The following is a 21,484-nucleotide window of genomic DNA, read 5'->3' as shown; positions in this document are numbered from 1 at the left end:
GTTTGAGGTGATGGGAGCAATTCAATGAATTAAACTTTCTGTCCATCCCTTTAGTAAACACAGTTAGGAGTTGTCACTGCTGAAAATATATTAAACCTGGTGTAGCAATATTAGTAGTATTGCCATGTATTTTCAAGCTCATTAAATAGATACTGCATGTTGGTACAAATAGGGCTTTAATGCTCTATTATTGTACAGGGAAAAAACATCTATGGTTTCTAATTTTCTAATACAAATCTATCAGAGCAGATTTTTAAAAACAATTCCAGTATTCTGGCAGTTTTAACAAGCATCTTGAACTCCAACCATCTGTCACTATTATTGTTCTGTGGTTTTTTAAATTTTTTATGTTAAATTTTCCTTTTTTCATTTTATGCATGATTTCTGTAAATTAGGGTTTTTTTTTTAGAGCCCTAGCTGTAACTTTACTGTGACAGATCAACTAGATACCTTTCCCAAATGAATTAGTATAAAGGCAAAATACACATATTTATGTAGTACAATATAGCTATGATATTTATTTGTTCAGCCAATATTTTTAATTCTTTTAATCAGGATCTGTAATGTGTGCCTATTTTCCAATTCAAATAAAGCCTTAGTTTTCAAATTAAAAAAATAATGGTATGTTTGTAATGATACTTTACAATTCATAGCATAATTTTAACAGACCTAAATCGTATACGTTTTTTTTTATTTACATGATTTTGTTACTTCTGCCTTCCCATTTCCTCTGTGCCCACGATTATTCTGTCTAGTAACTCTACAGATGTCATTGACTCCAAAACTGCTTGATTCGCATGAGAACAAGGCTGAATTCTTTGATCTGCCGATGGAGCAGCAGGAGCCAGCACGTTCTGAAGCTGGACAAACTTCACCAGAAGTTCACAGGACACCCTCTTTGGCCTTGCCAGTTCCCAAAAGTCCTAGTCAGACCTTCATGGCATTTCCCAGATCACCTAGTTTTATAAGCCCCATGAAGTCCCCAAGTCAGTACTTCCAGATCTGTTATTAATCCCTGCTTCTCTTCCCCAAACATATCTCTTAAAAGCCCAACACATTATTTTTAGTATTTTCTCCTAGAAATGTTTACTTCTGTGAGCCAACTCAGTTTTTGTAGCTTCTTTCCTGTATGTCATTTTCCTTTCTATAATGTGCTGTCAATGTTGTCATTCCTTTTTCAATGTTTAGTCATTCGTAAACGCTTATTTTTTGCATGTACATCAGCATGATTCTTTTTACTAATTGTTTATGTTCCTTATTCTGGATGTATCTCTAACACTGTGTATCAAGTGTAAAGTGTATCTTTACACTGAGATGCAAAGAATGCAACTGAGTGTCAAAAAACACTTTAGATGCTGATGCTCCAATGTAAATATTGATTTAAAAAAATAAAATAATTTTAAGTGGCATTTCTGCGTTAATTGTAATCTTTGATGTTTTCCCCTTCACTTTTAGTGTTTAAAAAGATGTTAATACAAAATTATTTTTTAACAAAAAATAAGTTTTGATCTCAATCTTTTCAGTTTTGTAGTTCTTCATGATATTGTTTAGTTCTAATTCTACTGTTCAAAATATTTAAAGGAAAAAGGGACTTGGTGTGTTTAAAAAAAAATCTGTTTAACATCTGTGATTACTTAAAAAAAAAAAAAAAGCTGCATAATTTATCATGTAAATTTGAGACTGCATGTCATTTTGTAATTATAACCCACCAAACTGTTAAGTGGGAAGGGATGGAGAAGCACTGGAGTTCTCCACTGATGTTTTTCTGTGTAACACTAAACATTTCTGACCTTTTGTAGAGGAAGGATACGTAAAAATGTTTCTTCGTGGACGTCCTGTTACCATGTACATGCCCAAAGAGCAAGTGGAATCTTACAATTTGGAAGCAAAAGTAGAACTACCAGCCAAGAGGCTTAAACTGGAATGGGTGTATCCTTGCTGTGATGGAGAACTACTGGAAAAAATCATGTCTTAATGATTTGTTTTAAATAATTTTTAGAGCTAGACTGTAGCAAAACTTGGATTTTTTTGATAGAGTTCATTTCCTTAGTGAAGTATTAGGTCATGTTCCATTCAAAGAGGTGTTTGTCTTGAGGCTGCTGTATTTTGTGGAATACAGGATAGCAGCTGAAGGAAGATTTTGCTTAAATGTTGCCTGAAGGTTAAGTTTGAAATATGCTAATTAGCTCAAGATCAAACTAGGCATATTGTAAGAATGTACTGAGCTGTGATTATTAATTATAGTATGCATAAAACAAGTTCCTGTCTTTTACTGATTCTCATTAGTAATTTATCAGTTTAAGCTGTATTTTATAAAATGTGCACCATTGTCCTTTAGAGGATACTATGATCAACTTTAATACCTGGATAACACCAGAATCAAATAGCACTTTGCAACTGTTAGATGCTTAGCAATGTAGTTCTTAACAGATATTATATATAAAATAGTACTTGCATTTAGATTTTAAACTGTACTTAAACACCGTAAATACCAAACAACCGAATTTTCTACTGCCTGCTGTATATGTGAAAGGACATACAGCTAGAATTCTAACATTAAAAAGAAGTGTTTCATCATGTATAAAAGTTTTTTGCATTTCAATTGTAAATATAATAAGGAAATTTATTCTTTATTGAAGAAAGTAATGACAGACTTTGTTTTTGTACAATCTTAGCATGTGTGATAGAAGAGTCAAGATAAAACATAAACACAAAAAGATTTGAATCTGTTTGCAATATCCACTATCTTTAGACAGATAAAGTCTTCCAAAGGATTTCTATTTTAAGAAAAGGCTTTTTTGGTCCCAAACAGTGCAAATAGGAAGTTGCTTTGTCTTCGTATAAAAGAAGACAAACTGCAAATAGTCTTTTGCTAAGTTTTATAAATAGAACTACGTATGGTTTCAGAATGTATGTATCAAGTTTCCAAAGGATTAATGACAGATTTACTATCCATTTTTATTATTCTTATTGCAGCAGAGCCTGTGAGCTCTATCCCACTCTTCTGGAACTGGAGCTAATAAATACAGAAATGACTGAAGATGGATTAAAAAACAAATCAACTAAATAGCACAAATTTATAAAACGGTTGAGATTAAAGTGATAAATATTGCTTGCAGCATTCTACTATCTAATCACCATTCAAGTTCTTCAGCACATCACAACAAAATTGAGTGATGTCTTTTCAGATTTCTGTGAGGGGCCCCTTGCTTGTCTAAGAATGATATGGGAGAAGGTGTGAGGATGCTTGCTAAAACAAAAATCTAAACAAACAAAAAAGGTTGTCATTAGCAGTGTGCAGAGGGAAGCTGAAGTTAACATTTTAGACTATTATAAGAAATGATAATAAAAGTAGGTCATAATTTCCCTATCACTAGTTTCTCACTTAAGCTTCCTTAACTGACTTACAGATTTGCCAAACAAAATATTATTTTTAGTGTGAATATTCATGTGTCCTCTCAGGTGTTTGTGTGTGTACACCCAGTAGAATCCTATATATAAATCTTTTCTACCAGTAAAAAGGTATGAATGAATAAAATGTTCAAACTAACCCTAAATGGTTATTGGAGAGGAGACATATAGTTCCAAAAGAAAACCTGTGCTGAATTTGTTTTCAGATTTTATTTTCTTTCTAGTCAAGCCCAATCATGATATGCATACTTAAAAGTTACATCAATGACTAGGTATTTACAGGGTTAAAAGAAAAAAAAATGCCCAGTTTACAGACTAGAATGATGAGAAGAAAAGCTGGAGGCAATAGTGCAAGATAATTTAAGGAAAAAGACAAAAACAGCAAAAACAACCGATATTGCAGGCACTTGGTTCAGTTAAGCTGGAGAAGCTGAGCTGTTTGCTGGGAGGATAACGGCACTGCAGTAGGAGAAAAGAGCTTTGTAGTGGACAAAATCAGCCTGGCTGTGGGATTACAGCCGGGAATGCCTTGTAGTGTAGGAATGGACATAGAAAAACAAGGTGTTGGAGGCGAGATGGACAAACAGAAATGGCAAAGCAGAGTTTAACAAGAAAGAGAAGCAAAAAAATCAAGTATATGTAGAATGGCATACAGGAAACCTAATGGGGATTTGCAGTCATGTGACAGATACCAGGGTAAGGTGAAAAAGCTTCAGAGTGTATCAGACATATTCAGACACGAAGAAACAGAAATATGGAATGATGGAGGTGTGAGGGAGAGATCGAGCAAAGATGGTAGTCTGAGGGGGAAGTCAGCATTGTGCCTAATCGGGGAGGGAGCGGAGGTCTGCAAAGCTCCGTCTGCACCAGCTCGTCTGGCAAGCAGCAGGTTTGGAACAAAGGCAGCAGGCCAAAGGGGAGGGACGGGCAAGGTGACAGTCGCTGAAGTGCCAGCTCGTCAAGGAACGGCTGAGGCCACCAAATCCGAGCGTGGGAAATCATGAGGGGAAGGAGAGATCAACCCCCGTTGTTTAAATCTGAGAAAACTGCTGAGAGATATTAAATATTTGACAACAGAAATCATAGGAATGGTTGAGTGCAGCATTGCATTGATCCGAAAGGGGAGGGGAAAGAAAGTTTTTCTCTAAAGAACGTATGTTTTCCATTTAACAGCTATTTTTATGCACAAAGGCATGAAGATGTATATAATGCTTTAATTTTTTTTACCTTTTTCTTTTCTTTCCTTTTTTTTTTCTTTTTTTTAACTTTCAAATCCTAACTTAAACAGCTAGTTCATTAGAAAATTGCTTTTATGTTATTGAACTAAGGTAATTGTGATGTTGGCTTCAGATGGTAATAGCATCTGGCCTTGTAGAGAAAAATAACTTTGACCGAATAAAGCCTTGTCCTGCAACTAAAGTAGTAACCCTTATCTTTACAGATAGATTAGAAATTCTTAGTAGATTATCTGCAATTGTAAGGCATTTATGGTTTTCACTTCTCTAAATTTGAAATCTAAAACTTAAAGAAAGTTTAGCAGAAACATTCCATTTTAGGAGTCTAAAAGCTGGATTTTTGACTGCACATTTTGATGGATGAGAATGCAGCCTTGCAAATGAACAACTACCTCCACTGGGTTTATTAAAAGAAATCAGCAAGCTAGTATTTAAATTCATTTTTTAAAAGTAAGATGACTTTTATCCTTATTTTTTGGATGTGTTGATGTGGGTATTTTAGTTTGACTGTGTTATCTTTGACCATAGAGAATAGAGTACAAATCTCTTTTAAATATCATATAATTGAGGTTTCAGTACATACACGTATGTTTGTTGCAGCCAGTTTCTCCATGCTGACTGAATTAGAATGCTGTTCCGTTTTGCCAAGATTCAGCTAATACTGCCCCTCTCTGTTCCCATAAAAACGGAAAGCCAGAATAGTTGCAATCCCTAATGACTCTTCACAAGAATAAAACTACGTAATTTGGCTGAATTAACATTCAGTCTAAATGAGATTATTTCTGGATTAATTCCAGTTATTTCACTGGATTAATTTTAGATTAGTGTTGATATGACTAGCATCAGAATCTGGGCCACTGCCTTTTAAATACCACAAAAATAAATTGAAATGTATGATGTAACCCTTCTACAGTTTTATGTCCATCTGGTTGGTAATGACCAGAATAATGAAATCAATCATCCAGAACAAAGGATAATGCAGTCAATCCTAATGTAATGCGGGGAGATGTACTGAATAACTTATTAGTGTTTGCATCAAGTCCAAATTTTTATTTTAATTAGTGTCGGCCAATGTAAATAGTAAATACACATGGGACAAAATTGGTATTGCCTTTGTCTGGCTTTTATAAAATTCCAGAGAATACTAAAGGGGTAGTATGTCCAAATGCTGCCGCTGTCTCCATTACCGTTTATCTCCTGTATGCTTTACCTGTTTTTACTGTATGAAAGTGAGGAATTTGTGAGGGCTTTCAAATGGTATAGCTGTGCTCCAAACAAGAGATGCCAAGTATCAGGAAATACCAGTGGCAGAAAAGCATTTTGTGTTTGCTTATTTTCAACATGCTTAATTTTTAGGTAATGTTACTGTACCTTGACAAACATGCTAGCTATGGATATAGGGGTCGGGACTGTCGCAGTAACCTGTATCTTCTTCCAACGGGTGAAACTGTATATTTCATTGCATCGGTAGTTGTGTTATTCAATGTTGAAGAACAGCTGCAGAGACATTACACCGGTCATAATGATGATGTGAAGTGGTAAGTCTCCTAATACACTTTTTTTTTTCCTTGTGAAATAGTGTCTGTGAGTTCATCTTTTGTACTTTTCTATATATAGTTTTGAAAAGAGAATTCTAATGATTTAACCTGTAAGTCTTGCATAGGTTGGGTGCCAAAGCCTGACAACCTGTTTGCACAATCAAACGAAGATGTGACTGTAGTCATGGAAAGAAAGTCCATTATAGCTCTAATCTAGTCAGCACAAGAAGCAACTACTGACAGGACGCGATGGCACAGACTTTTGAGATATCCAAGTATCCATCTGAAGGGAGCCTGAGTTTGCTTGCAAAACCTGCCTTGAAGTCTCTGCTGCCATATGTGCTGTGCTGCTTACTTTACAGCTGGTTTGGATGTATCTATGTACAATTTGGCTTATTGATGTTGTCCAAATGACTGCTTCTTTCTCTGTCTCAGCTGGTAACTATTCTTCCTCATATGTTCCAGAACTGATGCACTGTTTATACAGAGCACACAGAAGAGTGGAAATCTGACTTTTGACCTACAGATCTGCTCATTTTCATTAATCTGTCTTTAGGATAATTTGACATTAATTTCTTCTTTAGGCTCACCTCTTAGTATTCCTACAATCGTGCTTCTCCCCCCTGTTTTAAATAGGATTGAATTATTCATCTTCATCTGGGTCAGGGTGCCAAATATAGGTCCTTCAAGCTGGATCTAACCAAAACAGTTCTAATCTCCTCTACAGTCTTCCTGGAAGTCTTCAGGCATGTCTACATCATGGCAGATACCCTGCAAACTAGTCCGGAGCGGTCTGGTTTGTTCATACAGCCTAATGTCATGCAGATATGCCAGCTTGGGCTTCAAAGTGATTAGCTGTGTTCAAGCTTAGAGGATGGTAGGTGTCAGGAAATACCAGTAGCATTAAATCGCAATATAAATAAACATATGGTTTATCTAGACAGTATCTGTCTACTTGTTGAGTGTAGCTCACACAAGCACCAGGATTATCTGATGGGCCCTAATGTATAAATGAGTTTGACATCCCTTCTCTAGATTAAGCATTATGAAACACCTGTTGTCCATGAAAGCCCGAAACAGAACTGATAATCAAATCTGGTTGCACCGTGAGCATGTTTCATTAAATCAAATTATTCATACAATTTAGTTGTTTTACAGGGAGATTTTAACCTGGACCTGTTCCATCTCATTTCTTTCCTTCAAATTTTCTGACTCTGTAGATATTTCAAAGCATTCAGCTTTATTAGAAAGAGCATACAGTTTTGCATTATAAAGCTGAATGAATTACTGCCACTGTTCATTTTGCACAGCAGTTTGCTCCTAGAACTATATGAAAATAGCTACCCTGAAAAAAGAATTCAGACAAAACTCAGGATAAATGTAGACTATATTCCAGGCATTACTTAAATATATATTTGAGGTTGTTTTTTCTTACAGGCATTAGTTATTGTTGATCACAGTTTTATGAATCTCAATTTTGATTCTGGGAATCAGATGATGTAATTTCTGTACCCTAGTTCTTACTTAATAAAGATTTTTTTTACCTTTTAAAAATGTTAGGGAGAAGATGATGGACATTTTTATTAGGCTCAGACCTTAATAACTGCCTTCCTGCTCTGGAAAAATACCATCAATTGGAATCATCTAGCCTGATTGCAGGTGTCTAACTTAGCTAGATAACTAAGTTCTTATAAGAGTCCTGGAACATCTGGTCACTACAGTCACTAGAGTCTATAGAGCAATTTGTCTTTTGTTTGAGTAGATCTGTGTGTTTGGTCTGGAGGATTGTTGGCTGGGCTACATGGGCTGTACTGACCACATCTCTACCCACTCTGATGGGAGATATCTGAAGTTAGATAATTAGCTCAAATTAAAAACTCGTTATATATTGCAATCATGTAAATCTAGATGAGGTGAACCCCAACATAAGTAACACTGGTGCTAGTTTGGCTACATGTTTGAGGTATTAGGGTTTAAGCAAATCACTGCTTTGTTTGTAAGGGAATAGTTTGTTGAATAAGAGAGCATGAAAATTGTTTTGTCACTTCTGTTTATAGGTGTATAAAATGTTTACATGTCTGTTGTGTGTTTTTTGACTAAAGGCTACTTATTACAGGCTCAGGCAAAACTATAGCGGAAAATATAATCAGTGGCTTGAAGTTTGACCTTTTCTCATTTTTCTTTTCTAGCCTAGCTGTCCATCCTGATAGGATCACTATAGCAACAGGTCAAGTTGCAGGTACATCCAAGGATGGAAAAGTGAGTGACCCCTTTGCTGATGTATAATTTGTTGCATTTCACAGGAATATGTTGCCAAGAAGATATATAATTTTCATATTGCAGTTAAACTGGTCTTAGATGTTAGGAATGAGCACAAACGAAATTTCACTTGAGAATACATATTGCACCATAGCAAAGTTAGCCAGTCCCATTATCAAGATCATTCAGTCATTTCTTATTCTGTTACTTACACAGACCAAAGGTAGTTTTGGAGTTGGTCTCCCAAAGAGGAGGAGACTAGGAGCAAGTAAGGAGGACACTAGAGGGCAGGCCTGAGAGGGAGGGAGGATGCGGGGAAAGAAAAAGGAAGAGATGCAGAGATTTAATTGGACAATAACAAGTTCATTTCTGACCACGACTACCAAAACCAAAGTACAAATAAGAATGGCTTTGGGTTATTTGCTGAAAAAGAAATCATTTCCTATTCTTGCCATTGTAAAGCCTGGTTGTAGGGTAAGAATTTAGTCAGACAGAATAAGACGGTCCTTGCCCCAAAGAGCTAAAACAAGTGAAAAGGAATAGATAGAAGAAGAGGGAACAAAAGTCTGAGGAAAAAGTTGCTCAATTGATTCTATGGCCAAGCTACTGCAAAATTTTTGGTAGATGTCATTGAATAAGAATTATAAGGAAGGGTTAAAAAAAAGGATTATCAATTTGCTACCTAGTTGTAAATGAAAAAACAAAATCCCAGTCACACATTATAAGGTTTATGTAAAGATAACTTAGTTGAATAACATAAACTCACTTTTAAATTTTATTGAGTGTTTGAGAAATCTCTGGGCTTTAACTTTGTAAGTACAATTGCTTACCATTGTATTTGTGAAATAAGATCTGTAAGGGTTTGATACCTATGCTTGAGGGGAAGGTGGTATAATCTTACATAAAAGCCATTTCTATACCTGAGGTACTGGGGTGGTTTTGATTTAAGGGCAATTTCCCTACTTATCAATGAGAGAGAAAGACTGATAGCTGTTGCTTTCTTTCAGATATTGTAATAAACCTTATATTAGTTTCGTTTGAAAGGACAGGGAAAAAAGGAAATAAAATATATCCTTTGCTGGTTTCCTGAAAAGGTTGAACGTACAGTTTTGACTTCCTAGCTGCTTTTATATAAAACTCAATCAATATGTGCTTAATGGGATTGCCCTCTAGTGGATTTGAGGAGCATTTCTGTCTTCATGGTGAACCACTGCGTGGGGCTCTGCGTTACAGGAGTGAGGGATTGGCAGGGAGGAAAGGGGAACCACATGCATTTCATAGGGAAATGTTCTGGGGCAATGTGTGTATAATGATACATACCTGGAGTTTTATGTTTAAAAAAAAAGCTGGTTCTAACTACAACTGTAAAGAAGAATCTGAAGATATAATCTTTTCCCTGGTGATTTTTACGATTTTGAAATTAGTTACACTTTAGAAATTCTTAATCTTCTTTATGCACTTGCTGTTTGATGTCGGATGGAATTACCTTGTTTGCTATGGTTTAAACAGATAATCCTGGACTAACCCTAGGTCCCATGTCACAGGGTTATCAACAATTTTCACTTAATGAAATACGTCTCAATACCCATTAACTTCATGGAATTAATGACTGTCAGTGAGACACGCTGAATATTCAATCCCAGATATTGGTCCTGAGCAGAGGTCTCATTTGTAGCATATCTGTGCTTAAACAGCCATTCTAGGCAAGTTCTGATAACTTTCATGCCTTCAATTGAGTCAAAATGTTTCTTGGATGCATTCTCATTTTTTAAATCTTGATATTTTTTACCACCATTGTTTCAGCTGTTATTTCTGTGTCTATTTTTATAGCAATTACCACCACATGTACGTGTCTGGGATTCTGTTACTCTGAATACACTGCATGTCATTGGAATGGGTTTTTTTGACCGAGCTGTCACTTGCATTGCTTTTTCTAAATCTGTAAGTAAATGAATAGTCATACATATTAAGAATGTGCACAGAACAGGTCTTTGAAGTCTTTCAAATTTAGCTTCCTTGACCAAGCTTTCTCTTCTCCTTAACTTCCAAGGCAGCTTTCTGGGCACAGTCTCTCTCAGCTTCCTCTTTAGAAGAGGAAAGCTTGAAGTTCAATTGTTTCAGACTGTTTATGTCATTATTAAAGCTAGTAATATCTCAAGAGTCTCAAAGATCTATCTTATGCGTACCATAAACTGCAATCAATTTTTTCAGGGACAGGCAATTGCAAAGGTACTTGTGTTCCAGAAATTTCAATATCTTTACTTTTTCCCTTTAATCCTCTCATTACATCTCTCCCTTAAAAAAAGAAAAAAAGAGTTGTTCTATTTCTGCAGCTATTTTTTTTCCTGTGCATTGTGTCTAAAAATGGCCTTTTATGATGGCATATACCTCTGATTTGGGATTTAGAAAATGGGGCTCGCCTAGCAGTAGCGAAATGTTTTGCCTGAAAGCAGCAAAAGGCGTATGGATAAAGGATTGCTGAGAATCTGAATCCTCCATTGTTAGCCTGTTGTAAGCACCCTTCAAACTCTGCTCTATCAAGGAGGTAAAAAAGATGACATAGAAGGCATTCAAGCCCCATATAGAAACATGAGTTTATAATCCGACGCACAGGAGCCTAGAAGCCCTTAGTATGGAACAGAATATATAAGCCCTTGATAGGTTGTGATGATTTGTGCCAGTCATCAGAAAAGCATTTTCAAAAAGGAGAGGACTAAATTTTGTATTTCCCAGGCAAAATTTGCTTCAATGAAAGTTTGTACAAACATCTGGAATATCAAGAGAATACTCTGTAAATACCTCCCTAGATGAGGAATCATGTACTTAATAGTGGAGGAATGCTACTGACAGGTACCATGAGAAAGCAGAAGTGTTTAACGTGTTTGCTTTATGCTGTGATTTCGCAGTCATAGCTTAGCCCATCTTGAGCATTACTTGCCATCCCATCCCAGTGCTGCTTATCTCTTTTTAAACAGCCCCCTCTTCAGGCTACTTATTCCTGTCTCTGTCCCACCTCCTGAGTTGTGCTGAAACTGGTATTTTTGTAGCTGCACCCAGGAAGTTTATTAGAGACCCGATCCATCAGGAAAACAGCCAACCTACCTTATTTATAAACAAAATGAAACGGGGTTGGTTTGGCTCTTTTTTTTTCCAAATGGATCCATTCCCCAAACATGCTCACACTATGATAGCCCAAACTTTTATGCTTGTCCAGCTCAAGAGGCAGCAACACGTGGTGGTGCTATGGGTGTCAGGAAAAGGACTGTTTGTATCAGCATTGGTGCCAAAGAATTGCTTGTGTAACCACAGTCTCATTCTGCATCTGCAAGGTCATCTGCAGTCACAGCTAACATAGTCAATGTCAGGAACAATGGGGTAAAAAACATATTCAAATGGCTTGAAAAGCAATTAGACGTTACTTGACGCTTTATTTCACTGTAGACACAAAGCTAAGAATTAACTCAAATCATTTGAAAAAAACAGTCTGAAAATTACCTTCCATATACCTGCTACTTGGAAAAAGATCTAGTTGTTACACAGCAATGACCATATTTTGGATATTTGAACAGGTGCATCACCAGTAAGACCTGTGATGTCAACCTGCTCCCCTCAGTTCAGGTAGAGTCTCTGTTGGAGTACCTCATTCAGTCTTTGGATTCACACTTCAGAAAAATGGGTATTATCCGGAGAAGGTCTAGGTAATATGATGCAAGAGGAAAGACTGAAGGAGTTAGGGTCATTACAATTAGGAAAGCAAAGAACGATAGAAGATATAACTATAAAAAAGACATCAATCAGGAGTAAGTTGTTTTCTCATTACTTCCCTTGTTCCCTGATTTTGTTGCATTATCACTTGATAAAGAATAAGTTATTCCCCATGTCCATAGTAGATCCAACAAGAAATAACTGGTTTAAATTGCAGTGAAGGAAATTCAGTTTAAGCATCAGGAAAAACTTTCTTAATAGTGCAATGATGTGTAGATTGCCTTGGGAAGTTACATCACTGAAAGTTTAAAAAGAGGTCCCTACCTCATTCCTCACAAACTGTGTTTTTCTACAGTTTGTCCTGAAAGCGTTCCTCTTCTATATCCCTTTTTAGCCTTATTTTTCAATGATCCTATAAAGTGCTATATTTCATGAAGATCTATGGGATAACTAAAAATATAACAATGAAAACATAAATATGATCTTTTCACCTATGCAGAACTATTTATTTTTTATGGGTATTTATGTGTTTCTCATATTGGGTTATGGATGCATTAATATTTTCCATGTTTTGCTTTAGAATGGAGGGAGTAGCCTGTGCTCAGTGGATGACTCAAATGACCATGTGCTTTCCGTGTGGGACTGGCAGAAAGAAGAAAAGCTGGCAGATGTCAAGGTGTTGCAATAAGATATTTTGTGTACTGCTACTTGCTTGTATGTAGATTTGGATTTCTTGTCATATATTTAACTTCTTGTGCCTTTTTAACATTTTCACTTTATAAAAGGCAAAGAATATGATGAAAGGGATTCTTTCCTCTTACTATTAAGATTATCCTAATAACTTTTTTGCTGCTGTAGTCATGCTAGAATTTATTAGAAGAGTCTGGGAAGCAATGAGAGGAGCATGTGCAGAAAAGAAATGTCTTAAACTAATCTTGTCTTTCATATGGATCTTCCTCTCCTTATCGGACATAATTTTGAAGGATAACTTTTGATACTAATTTAAAAAATAGAAAATCATGTGACTTCAGTCTTTTTGCTTCAAAGTATTTTACCAAAGTATTCCAGGCTACAATAATAAATGAATGGCTCAGTATTTTTCTTATATCTGTAGTTGACTAGTTTATGTAGCTAGAGAACCATTTTATATTGTTTTTTTCTTTGAATTTTAGATTTTGATACAATGTTTTTCTTTTCTCTTCCAAGTGCTCTAATGAGGCTGTATTTGCTGCAGATTTTCACCCCACTGACACAAATATAATAGTTACTTGTGGAAAATCACACCTTTATTTTTGGACATTAGAAGGGAATTCCCTCATTAAAAAGCAAGGATTATTTGAGGTAAAATAAACCGTTTCCTTAATTTTATGTTTATAGTAATGGTACAGTCATGCAGAAATAAGGCTTAGTAATATATGAATAAATCAAAAAATATATAATTATTAAACTTGCAGTTTTACAAAAATTCAAATAGCATTCATGGCATGGCACAGAGAACTTTTTGATGGGTTGCCACAATGAAGTTTCAAAGCGTAGTTCCCATTCTGTTCCTTACATGCCTTTTTCTATATTCTTTATACTGCTCCCCAGCAAAAGAAAATTACATTAAAACTCTCTATGCTCACCTCAGGTTAAAAAACTTTAGAAAAAAATATGCATTTTTTTCTTTGTCAGAGGAAAGACTTGCAAAACCCCATCTAATTCAATTAAAAATTATGTGAATATGAATATTCTTTCCTTTTCCTCTGTTCTGCTCAGATACACACACATATGTAATTCAAATACAGATTGAGCTGGACACTATGTGGTAAATATCATTTTCATTTCAAGGTCTTGATTTGATTTTGTTCTTAAATATAGACTAAGCTTTACAGCAGTTGCATGCGCAAATGAGAGATGTTTGTGGGTGACTGCAGATAACTACAGTAGGGCCTCGTTAACTGTTTGCTTGTGGAGTCATGACTTGCGAGTATAGTCAAAACAACTCCTTCGCAATGTCAGCTTATATATTTTGTGTGAAAGAAGGATGAGATACTGAGATAATGCATTTAATTTTGTTTCATTTTATTTTATTTTTCATTCATTTCTATCTTCTAAACAACTGGAGAGATTTCTGCCTCCGTTATGGCACTGTTATACCATATGGTTATTTTAAATGTGAAGTTGTGGTGGTCCTGGTTAATAACTGGTTCCAGTTAGTTTAAGGGAGGAAGGAAACCATAAAAATTCTTATTCAGCAAACATTGTAAATAATGTCCTCAGAAGCTGCTAGATAGTGAATATATTTGTCCTCTTACACATTTCCCTGTTTTGTTCTTGTCGGTATCTTAAATGCAGGGTCTCCAAGCAACATTTTCACTGCTGAACTTATGATTCAATCAAAAGATGATTTATCCATTTAAACTGCTGCCAAACTCTCTAGTAATAGTTCTCTCCTAGAATCTTTGGAGAAAAAAAAAATAATAAAGTTTGTTTGCATTTTTGGTCATTTCCAAACGCTTGGAGCCTTTGGGGCTAGGAGGGAAATGGGAGATTCAGAATATCCCAGGACATTCTTGGTCTTGTGTTAAAAGTTCGCAGGTCTTCTCACTTGCTGGAGGAATGCAGCTGTAACATGTAATATTGGGTGTAGTACTGGGACCCCAACCTCAGCCAGTGCATCTTTTGCCCTTGCCTAGATTAACTGTTTAGACTGTAGGAATGTGGTTAACTCCTGTGTAGACATTTAAGTAATAATAGAACTACAAAAGACTAAGCTAAATTACTCAAATGCATACAGTTAAAATGAATGGGCTGTGTGTTGCTGTGAGTGTATATTTTTCATAACCACGCAGAAACAAGAGAAGCCAAAGTTTGTCCTGTGTGTGACCTTTTCTGAAAATGGTGATACTATTACAGGAGACTCAAGCGGAAACATTTTGGTTTGGGGGAAAGGTAAGACAAGACTGACGTTAATACTGAAACCTTATTATAAAAGGCTGAATTTTTGCATGATTGTAATCCCATTTTAGGAAGAATAAATTTTGTTTTTCTTGAATTCTTTGCCAAGACCAATCCAATTCTCTTACCAGCTTTTCAAAGAACATATGCCTGACTGCTCTGACACAAAATACTGTAGAATGTGTTCCCTGTGCTCAAAAGTTAAACCCTAGAGCTATGCCAGCAATTATGGCTTTTACTGACTTAAGGAATGGCAAGGAAAATTCATTTCTTTAATCAAGGTGATTGCAAGAAGCACTGTTAACGTAACTCCTTAATTTAATCTCCTATACTCTCCCTCAATATAGTGCTTAGAAAAATTATACCTATGTATTGACAAATATTTTTGAAAGGGAACAAATAGCTTTAGTTGTTTCCTTAGGAAGTCAAGCCAGAATGTATGAAGATTTAATTGAATTCCTTAGATCTATTAAAAAGGAATGGATCGACAGGACAAACTTTAAAAGCCTATTCTATTAAGAAAAGGCTTTGTTTTAGGCATCGGCAGGTGATTCTTCCTGGAAGACAATAGTAACCACCTCCTAAACATTTCCTTACTGTGTGAGATGCCATGCATAGGAATAATGAGACCTCCCTAATGGAGGCCCTTTAGTAAAGGGAGAAGGGATGTGGATGACAACTGCTGCTTATTTACCCAGTGCCTTCTCTGAGGATGTTGGAGATAAAGGATGTAAAACCGGGGAAGCAACATGGTGACTCGTTTACCAAGTTGGGCCTTACTGAACTACTTTTGTAAACTTTTTTCAACTGAGGACTACTAGCCAGTTTTCTGTTTTCTGTACTTCTGATCAATTGGTGCATCATGGTACTGCTGAGGAAAGGAGTGGATGTGGTATTTGTAACTCAACTTCTTCTTTATTTCCCTTTTCCCTTTCCTATGATATTTTAAAGCAAGACATTTGCTCACTTTCCCTTCTACATGAAGTCGAAGGGTCTAATTTAGAAATTACACAGTCCCATCTCCTTCCTGTTCTTCTTGATCATTTTTCTGGGCTGCTGACAGACAGGGGAGATAGTGGCAGCTGCTGGCATGGCAGGATCAGTGCAGCATTCAGAGGCCACTTTGCCTTCATGCCAAGAGCCTCACTGATTTCTCCCTTGACTGCAAGCACTGTCATCCGCCTTTTTTCCTAGAAAAGGAAAAGAATTCCTTGTACATTGCAAGATCTCCTTGCCACTGTCACTTCTTTTTGGATAGATATATGTTCTTTGTTTTTCTGTCTTATTATGGCATATTTGACTAAGTTTCCACTGCTTTTAAGTCAGTGCTCTATGTTCAAGCAAGGGCTGCTTCCACATGTTTGGGGTACCCTTAGCAAAAACTTCTCTTTATAGAATGCAATAGTAACTAACACGTTATATCCATGGTTAAAGCAAATGTGGCAAAAGCAGTTCTTGTCTCCTAACTTATGTCAGCCTATCACTTGTACTAAACATGAAGTTAGCCAGGCTTTGATGCAAGGTGCATGTTCCAGTAATAGAATCACTAATAATTTTTTCCTTATACTTCATAATCATAATGATTCTCAAATTAGACATATTTAATCTAATGTGTTTGGTATGAAGGTATTTTGGGACTAAGGAGGTACTAGCAGAAACCAGCTTCCTCCTTGTGAGGTTCTCCCTAGCCTCCCGCCTTACCAATAAAGAAACACAGGCCCTTGCAGAGAGTGATTCAGTGCCTCCTGCCAGGGCATCACAGACCCCTGTTTAGGCAGATTTCAGTACGAGTTAGGTGTCTGAAGGATCTAGAATGTCCTTGGATGATCACAAGTGATTGAGTTATTCTTTGTTGATAAGGTGTGTACTCCTGCTTCAGTTCAAATGTGATGTCAAGCAGTTTAGCTTAAACCTCCATGAACTAGACTAAGTTAATATATATTTTTTCTTTTTTTGTGTGTTGAAGGGTAATAAATTTTTAAGATGTACTAATTCAGTCCCTTCTGTGGACCTGAGCATTTCAGTGCAGTGATCAATACCTGCCCTCACTATTGTTAGATAGAACCCTTGACAGGTAGAGAAATAAAAATAGATAGATAAAACAAAGGAAAAAGTGAGCTAGTAAGCTAAATATTTCAGTAGTAATATCTTTTCTCCATATATCCAGGTACTAATAGAATAAGCCACGCAGTTCAAGGGGCGCATGAAGGTGGAATATTTGCGCTTTGTATGCTACGAGATGGCACACTAGTATCAGGAGGTGGAAAAGACCGAAAACTAATATCTTGGAATGGAAATTACCAAAAAATTCACAAAACAGAGGTAATATCACCTACCTTTGAATTTACTCTGTTACTCAGAGTGAGATTTTAGCTGTGTTCTGAGCTGACATTCTTAAATCTTTTTTTTTTTCTTATGGAAATACATTCTGTGAGAAAGAAAATCAATGCTAAAATGTAACAGCTTTTGAGCGATCAGGTCATTTCTGTGATAGGCTATTCATTAAATAATATTTTATATTTAAGATCTATTTGAATTGGAAAACGTATCTTCTAATGATATTTTTCGTATTATTTCTTCCTTTTTTACAATTGATAATGTTAGATCATTTTTTACTTCAGATACTACAGTATTAAATATTATTACAATATTTGAATTATTTTAAACTTTTCTATTTCCAAAATGATATATTTTTTTAATCACTTAATTTTTTCCCATATATTGTTTTGTTAGTGGTGGGGTTTTTTATTTAAAAAATGAATTCCTAAAATCAGTTCCGTTGCTGTATAGGAGCTTGAATTTTACAGCAGAATTTGTTTGGACAGGATTGCATGATGGTTTACATACTGGATGAAAGAGTATAATCAGTGTAAAACTCTGGGGAAGGGTTTCAACTCGGTTGTCTATTATGAAACATTCCAAATATATTTGCAACTGGAATGGCATGTTATTTTCAGTAATTTGCTTTTTGACACAGCACAAGATACATGCTTGTTGTGCTGTTTCTAACCATGGCGTCTGAAGATGGCTACTTTCTTTTTCAGTCATTTGTTCCTGCAGTGGTTTTGCTTGTTCTTTTAAATTTCACGTCTTCCGTTGAGCTTTAAGTTGGAGATTTGCACTGAGTCTTCCAGAAACTGGGTGGCAATTGAAGGAGCATAACTTGCAGGAAAGCACTAGTGATATAAAGCCTGACACTACCTCTGGATAGAAATACTTAATCTGATATCAAGGTTGTAATTAAAATATGATTGAGTTAATGCAGCATGAAGAAACTGTAGCTTTTCTGCTTGTTGAAATACTTAGTTTATCTGTACATAGGTAATGTTCCATAGATAAGGGTATTTTTTCTTGTGGTGTTATAAAGACAGTTACTAAGCTGTTGCAAGTTGTTATAAACTTTTCAAAGTCAGAGATATATATATTCATGTATTTTATGTCATGTCTGTACAATTTCTATTAAAATACACTTGTTAGGCCATATGTCTTTAAAAAATACTAACACCAAAGAAGTCATTTTCTAGTCTGACTTATCTATCTGTTTATTTGTTATGAACACAGATTCCAGAGAAGTTTGGTCCAATAAGAACAGTAGCAGAGGGAAAAGGTGATGTTGTATTAATAGGAACCACTAGAAACTTTGTTCTACAGGGCACGCTGTCAGGAGATTTTTTTCCCATCACCCAGGTAAGTCGCTGCCTTACATGAATGTTTCTAATCAGTGTAAGAGCAGTAAAGGTATTGCCTGAAGTTAAGCATCATAAATGTGAATCTATTAAATTTATCATTACTTTTGGCAATAAATAACATGATAAATATGTGTCTATCCAAGGCAATGTATTTGTAATGCTTTAATATATAGTTTCCTCATTTTAATCCTGTTTAAATATGTTTAGTTTTGATGCTGCTGTCCACCCTGTCAAGAAACATTTCTGTTCATGTAGGGTCACACTGATGAGCTTTGGGGACTTGCAGTCCATTCCTCTAAACCTCAGTTCTTCACTTGTGGACATGACAAACACATAACACTCTGGGATGCTACCACTCATCGTCCTATCTGGAACAAGATTATAGAGGTATAAATTTATTAAACAAAACTCTACTCTTCTTGTAGAAGTTCTCAATTAATTTGCTTTTTTGTTGGTTTTGTTATTGTTGTTTTTAAGATTATTGATTTGAAGTAGCTTGAAGTGTAACTTCAGGGAGAAAAAATAAGTGAGAGTCATGAGACTTGTCTTTCTGAAAATGGACGTAATGCTTAAAAACAAAACTATGGAGCAAAACAAGAATTTTAAGACCTAGGTTATACAGATCTGTGTGTGGTATCATAAAAAAAGATACAGTGCTGCTGGCATTTTTTTTTTTAAATAAAACTTGGATGTATTTATCAATTGAAAGTAGTTCTGATGAAGGTTAATACTACTATCCTGAGCATGATAGTCAGGCTTCAGAAGGAAAAGGATTTTTTGCTAACACTTTTAGCCTGACTTTTTTTTTTCCTAGAACTGATTAGGATTTTTTTAATAGATTCTGTTCACAAATAAAGGTATGGGGTTTTAGTTTTTCACTTCCTATCCGTGGTATGAAGTGAGTATTTAGGTATTGAAGGAGTAGATAGTAGAGGCTCAGTTTTATACTTGTACTTAGGCCACTCGATTGAGCATTTGCAAACTCTTACAATACTGGCTTAGTGATAACATGAGTCTTTGATTATTACATGCATCACTAGAAAATTATTTTTAAAGTACTTTTTTTTTTCTCATGCAGCTGGTCACCTTTCTAAATAGTTACCCACAAGAAGACATTGGCTTATCTCCTAGAGACAGCAATGAAGCTTTTGTCTCTTTACTTTGAGATGCCACTATTGCATTTTTCAAAGTCTTATTTTTATATCCTGTTGTAGGTGTGTGTCTGATTCTGTGCTTCTCTGGAGATACACATAGATATCAGAATAATCCAGGTCACTTCTTAGTCTTCCCTATCTGCCCCTCTGTCCACTGGAAAAGTTCAAAAATTACATCAGAGGAAAGCCTAGCAACCTGGTGTAGAGATATATAGATATATAAAAATATATATATATATATCAACTACCCACATCTACAGATCAATATAACCCTCAAACTCTAGCCAGGAGTTTTCTTACAGATGAACCGCCTAGCAATTTTTACAGTATAGCATACTACATACTAGTCTATAGTATAGTATAGTATAATATGGAGGAGAATGCACACTGGCTTTTCTGAACCTGCAAAAAAAATTTTCAAAATGACTACTAAACTACATTTTCCTATTTCCTGATCATTTTAAAGTTGAATATATGTTAATACGTCTTGGATTTAAAGTAAGCTTTCTCCCTTCAGTCCATAGGGATACTGTAATTGTGCCTTAGTAGAATGGTCAAATCTTGAGACACACCAAAATCTTAATACACTGAAAATGCATTGAACTGTTTCCAAGATGCCAAATATAAGGCAAGATAAATACCAGCTTAGTGTAAGAACTTCAATGATAAAACATAATTTTAAAAAAGCCGGTAATCAATAATAAAACCAATTTTCCAGGATCTGCCTTAGCAGACTCTTTAAGAAAAGATAGAACCTATGCCTGCCTTTGTTTTGAATGACAGAAATAGCAGTGTATTGTATTGCACTGTATGGAATATGAAGAATTAGGTTATTGCTTTAAGAGCAATTCAGAGTGACTCAAACAATGATGGAAACTAGAAACTTTTAAATATACCTTTGTGGTTTTTATCATAATTTTGTGGGGAGATTTAATTTGATTATGTAGAAATGGTGCACAACTGGCTTTGTGTAGGTCTTTTCTAAATATCTTGAAGTGGAAAGTAAAACCATTGGTGCCATTTTTTATGTTTTTCTGATAAATTTCTTTTTTGTCTGCAATCTTTCAATTGCATATATTAATGTGATCCTTCACTCTGTTCAGTGGGAAGGTATGTTTTTGTATTCGTGCATATGCTTTCAAAAAGCTTGGAGAATAAAAAGTTGCTGTTTCAGATATATTTCTCATTTCAGGAATGGTATACTGAGAACAGCCTATATTCATGAAGAGAATAGCAAAATTTGGCTAAAGTTCTCTTTGGGGGGAGTCCTGAGAGTATTTTTTTCTCCTGCTGTCTGAGGAAGAGAGCATACAGCGTTGATAGCAAAGCATCATTAGTGGAGATAATTACAGTATGGGGAAAACAAACAAATTTATTAGCAAGATAAGCTACTTTCTCAGAAATAAAGTTATTTATTTTTAATAAGTTATCATCAGCTCAAAAAAAGGGCAAAGTTTCCACTTATCCCTGCTGTCCTCTGAAAAACAGAACTGGAGCTTAGATGATTACAAGTTTCAATCGTTAATATTTAGCCCAGCTATGCAGACATAAAA

The 21,484-nt window shown here is 35.5% G+C and overlaps 1 protein-coding gene across 8 annotated transcripts in view; it reads left to right on the top strand.

Moving 5' to 3' along the window:
- The window catches only part of EML1 (EMAP like 1), an 82,849-nt gene that overhangs the window by 49,881 nt on the left and 11,484 nt on the right, over window positions 1-21,484 (top strand). For all 8 annotated transcript variants that reach the window (XM_026111333.2, XM_064512088.1, XM_026111331.2 and 5 more), the window contains 10 exons: window positions 1,800-1,929; window positions 6,035-6,184; window positions 8,374-8,443; window positions 10,274-10,384; window positions 12,729-12,824; window positions 13,355-13,489; window positions 14,983-15,082; window positions 17,256-17,410; window positions 18,650-18,775; window positions 19,033-19,164. In XM_026111333.2, coding sequence (XP_025967118.1) covers window positions 1,800-1,929; window positions 6,035-6,184; window positions 8,374-8,443; window positions 10,274-10,384; window positions 12,729-12,824; window positions 13,355-13,489; window positions 14,983-15,082; window positions 17,256-17,410; window positions 18,650-18,775; window positions 19,033-19,164 — 1,205 coding nt within the window. The remainder of the gene's footprint in view (window positions 1-1,799; window positions 1,930-6,034; window positions 6,185-8,373; window positions 8,444-10,273; window positions 10,385-12,728; window positions 12,825-13,354; window positions 13,490-14,982; window positions 15,083-17,255; window positions 17,411-18,649; window positions 18,776-19,032; window positions 19,165-21,484) is intronic.

The sequence above is a fragment of the Dromaius novaehollandiae genome, chromosome 5 (assembly GCF_036370855.1).
Source record: "Dromaius novaehollandiae isolate bDroNov1 chromosome 5, bDroNov1.hap1, whole genome shotgun sequence".
In the NCBI taxonomy this organism is placed as follows: domain Eukaryota; kingdom Metazoa; phylum Chordata; class Aves; order Casuariiformes; family Dromaiidae; genus Dromaius; species Dromaius novaehollandiae.
This window is presented reverse-complemented; position numbering and strand designations above follow the sequence as displayed.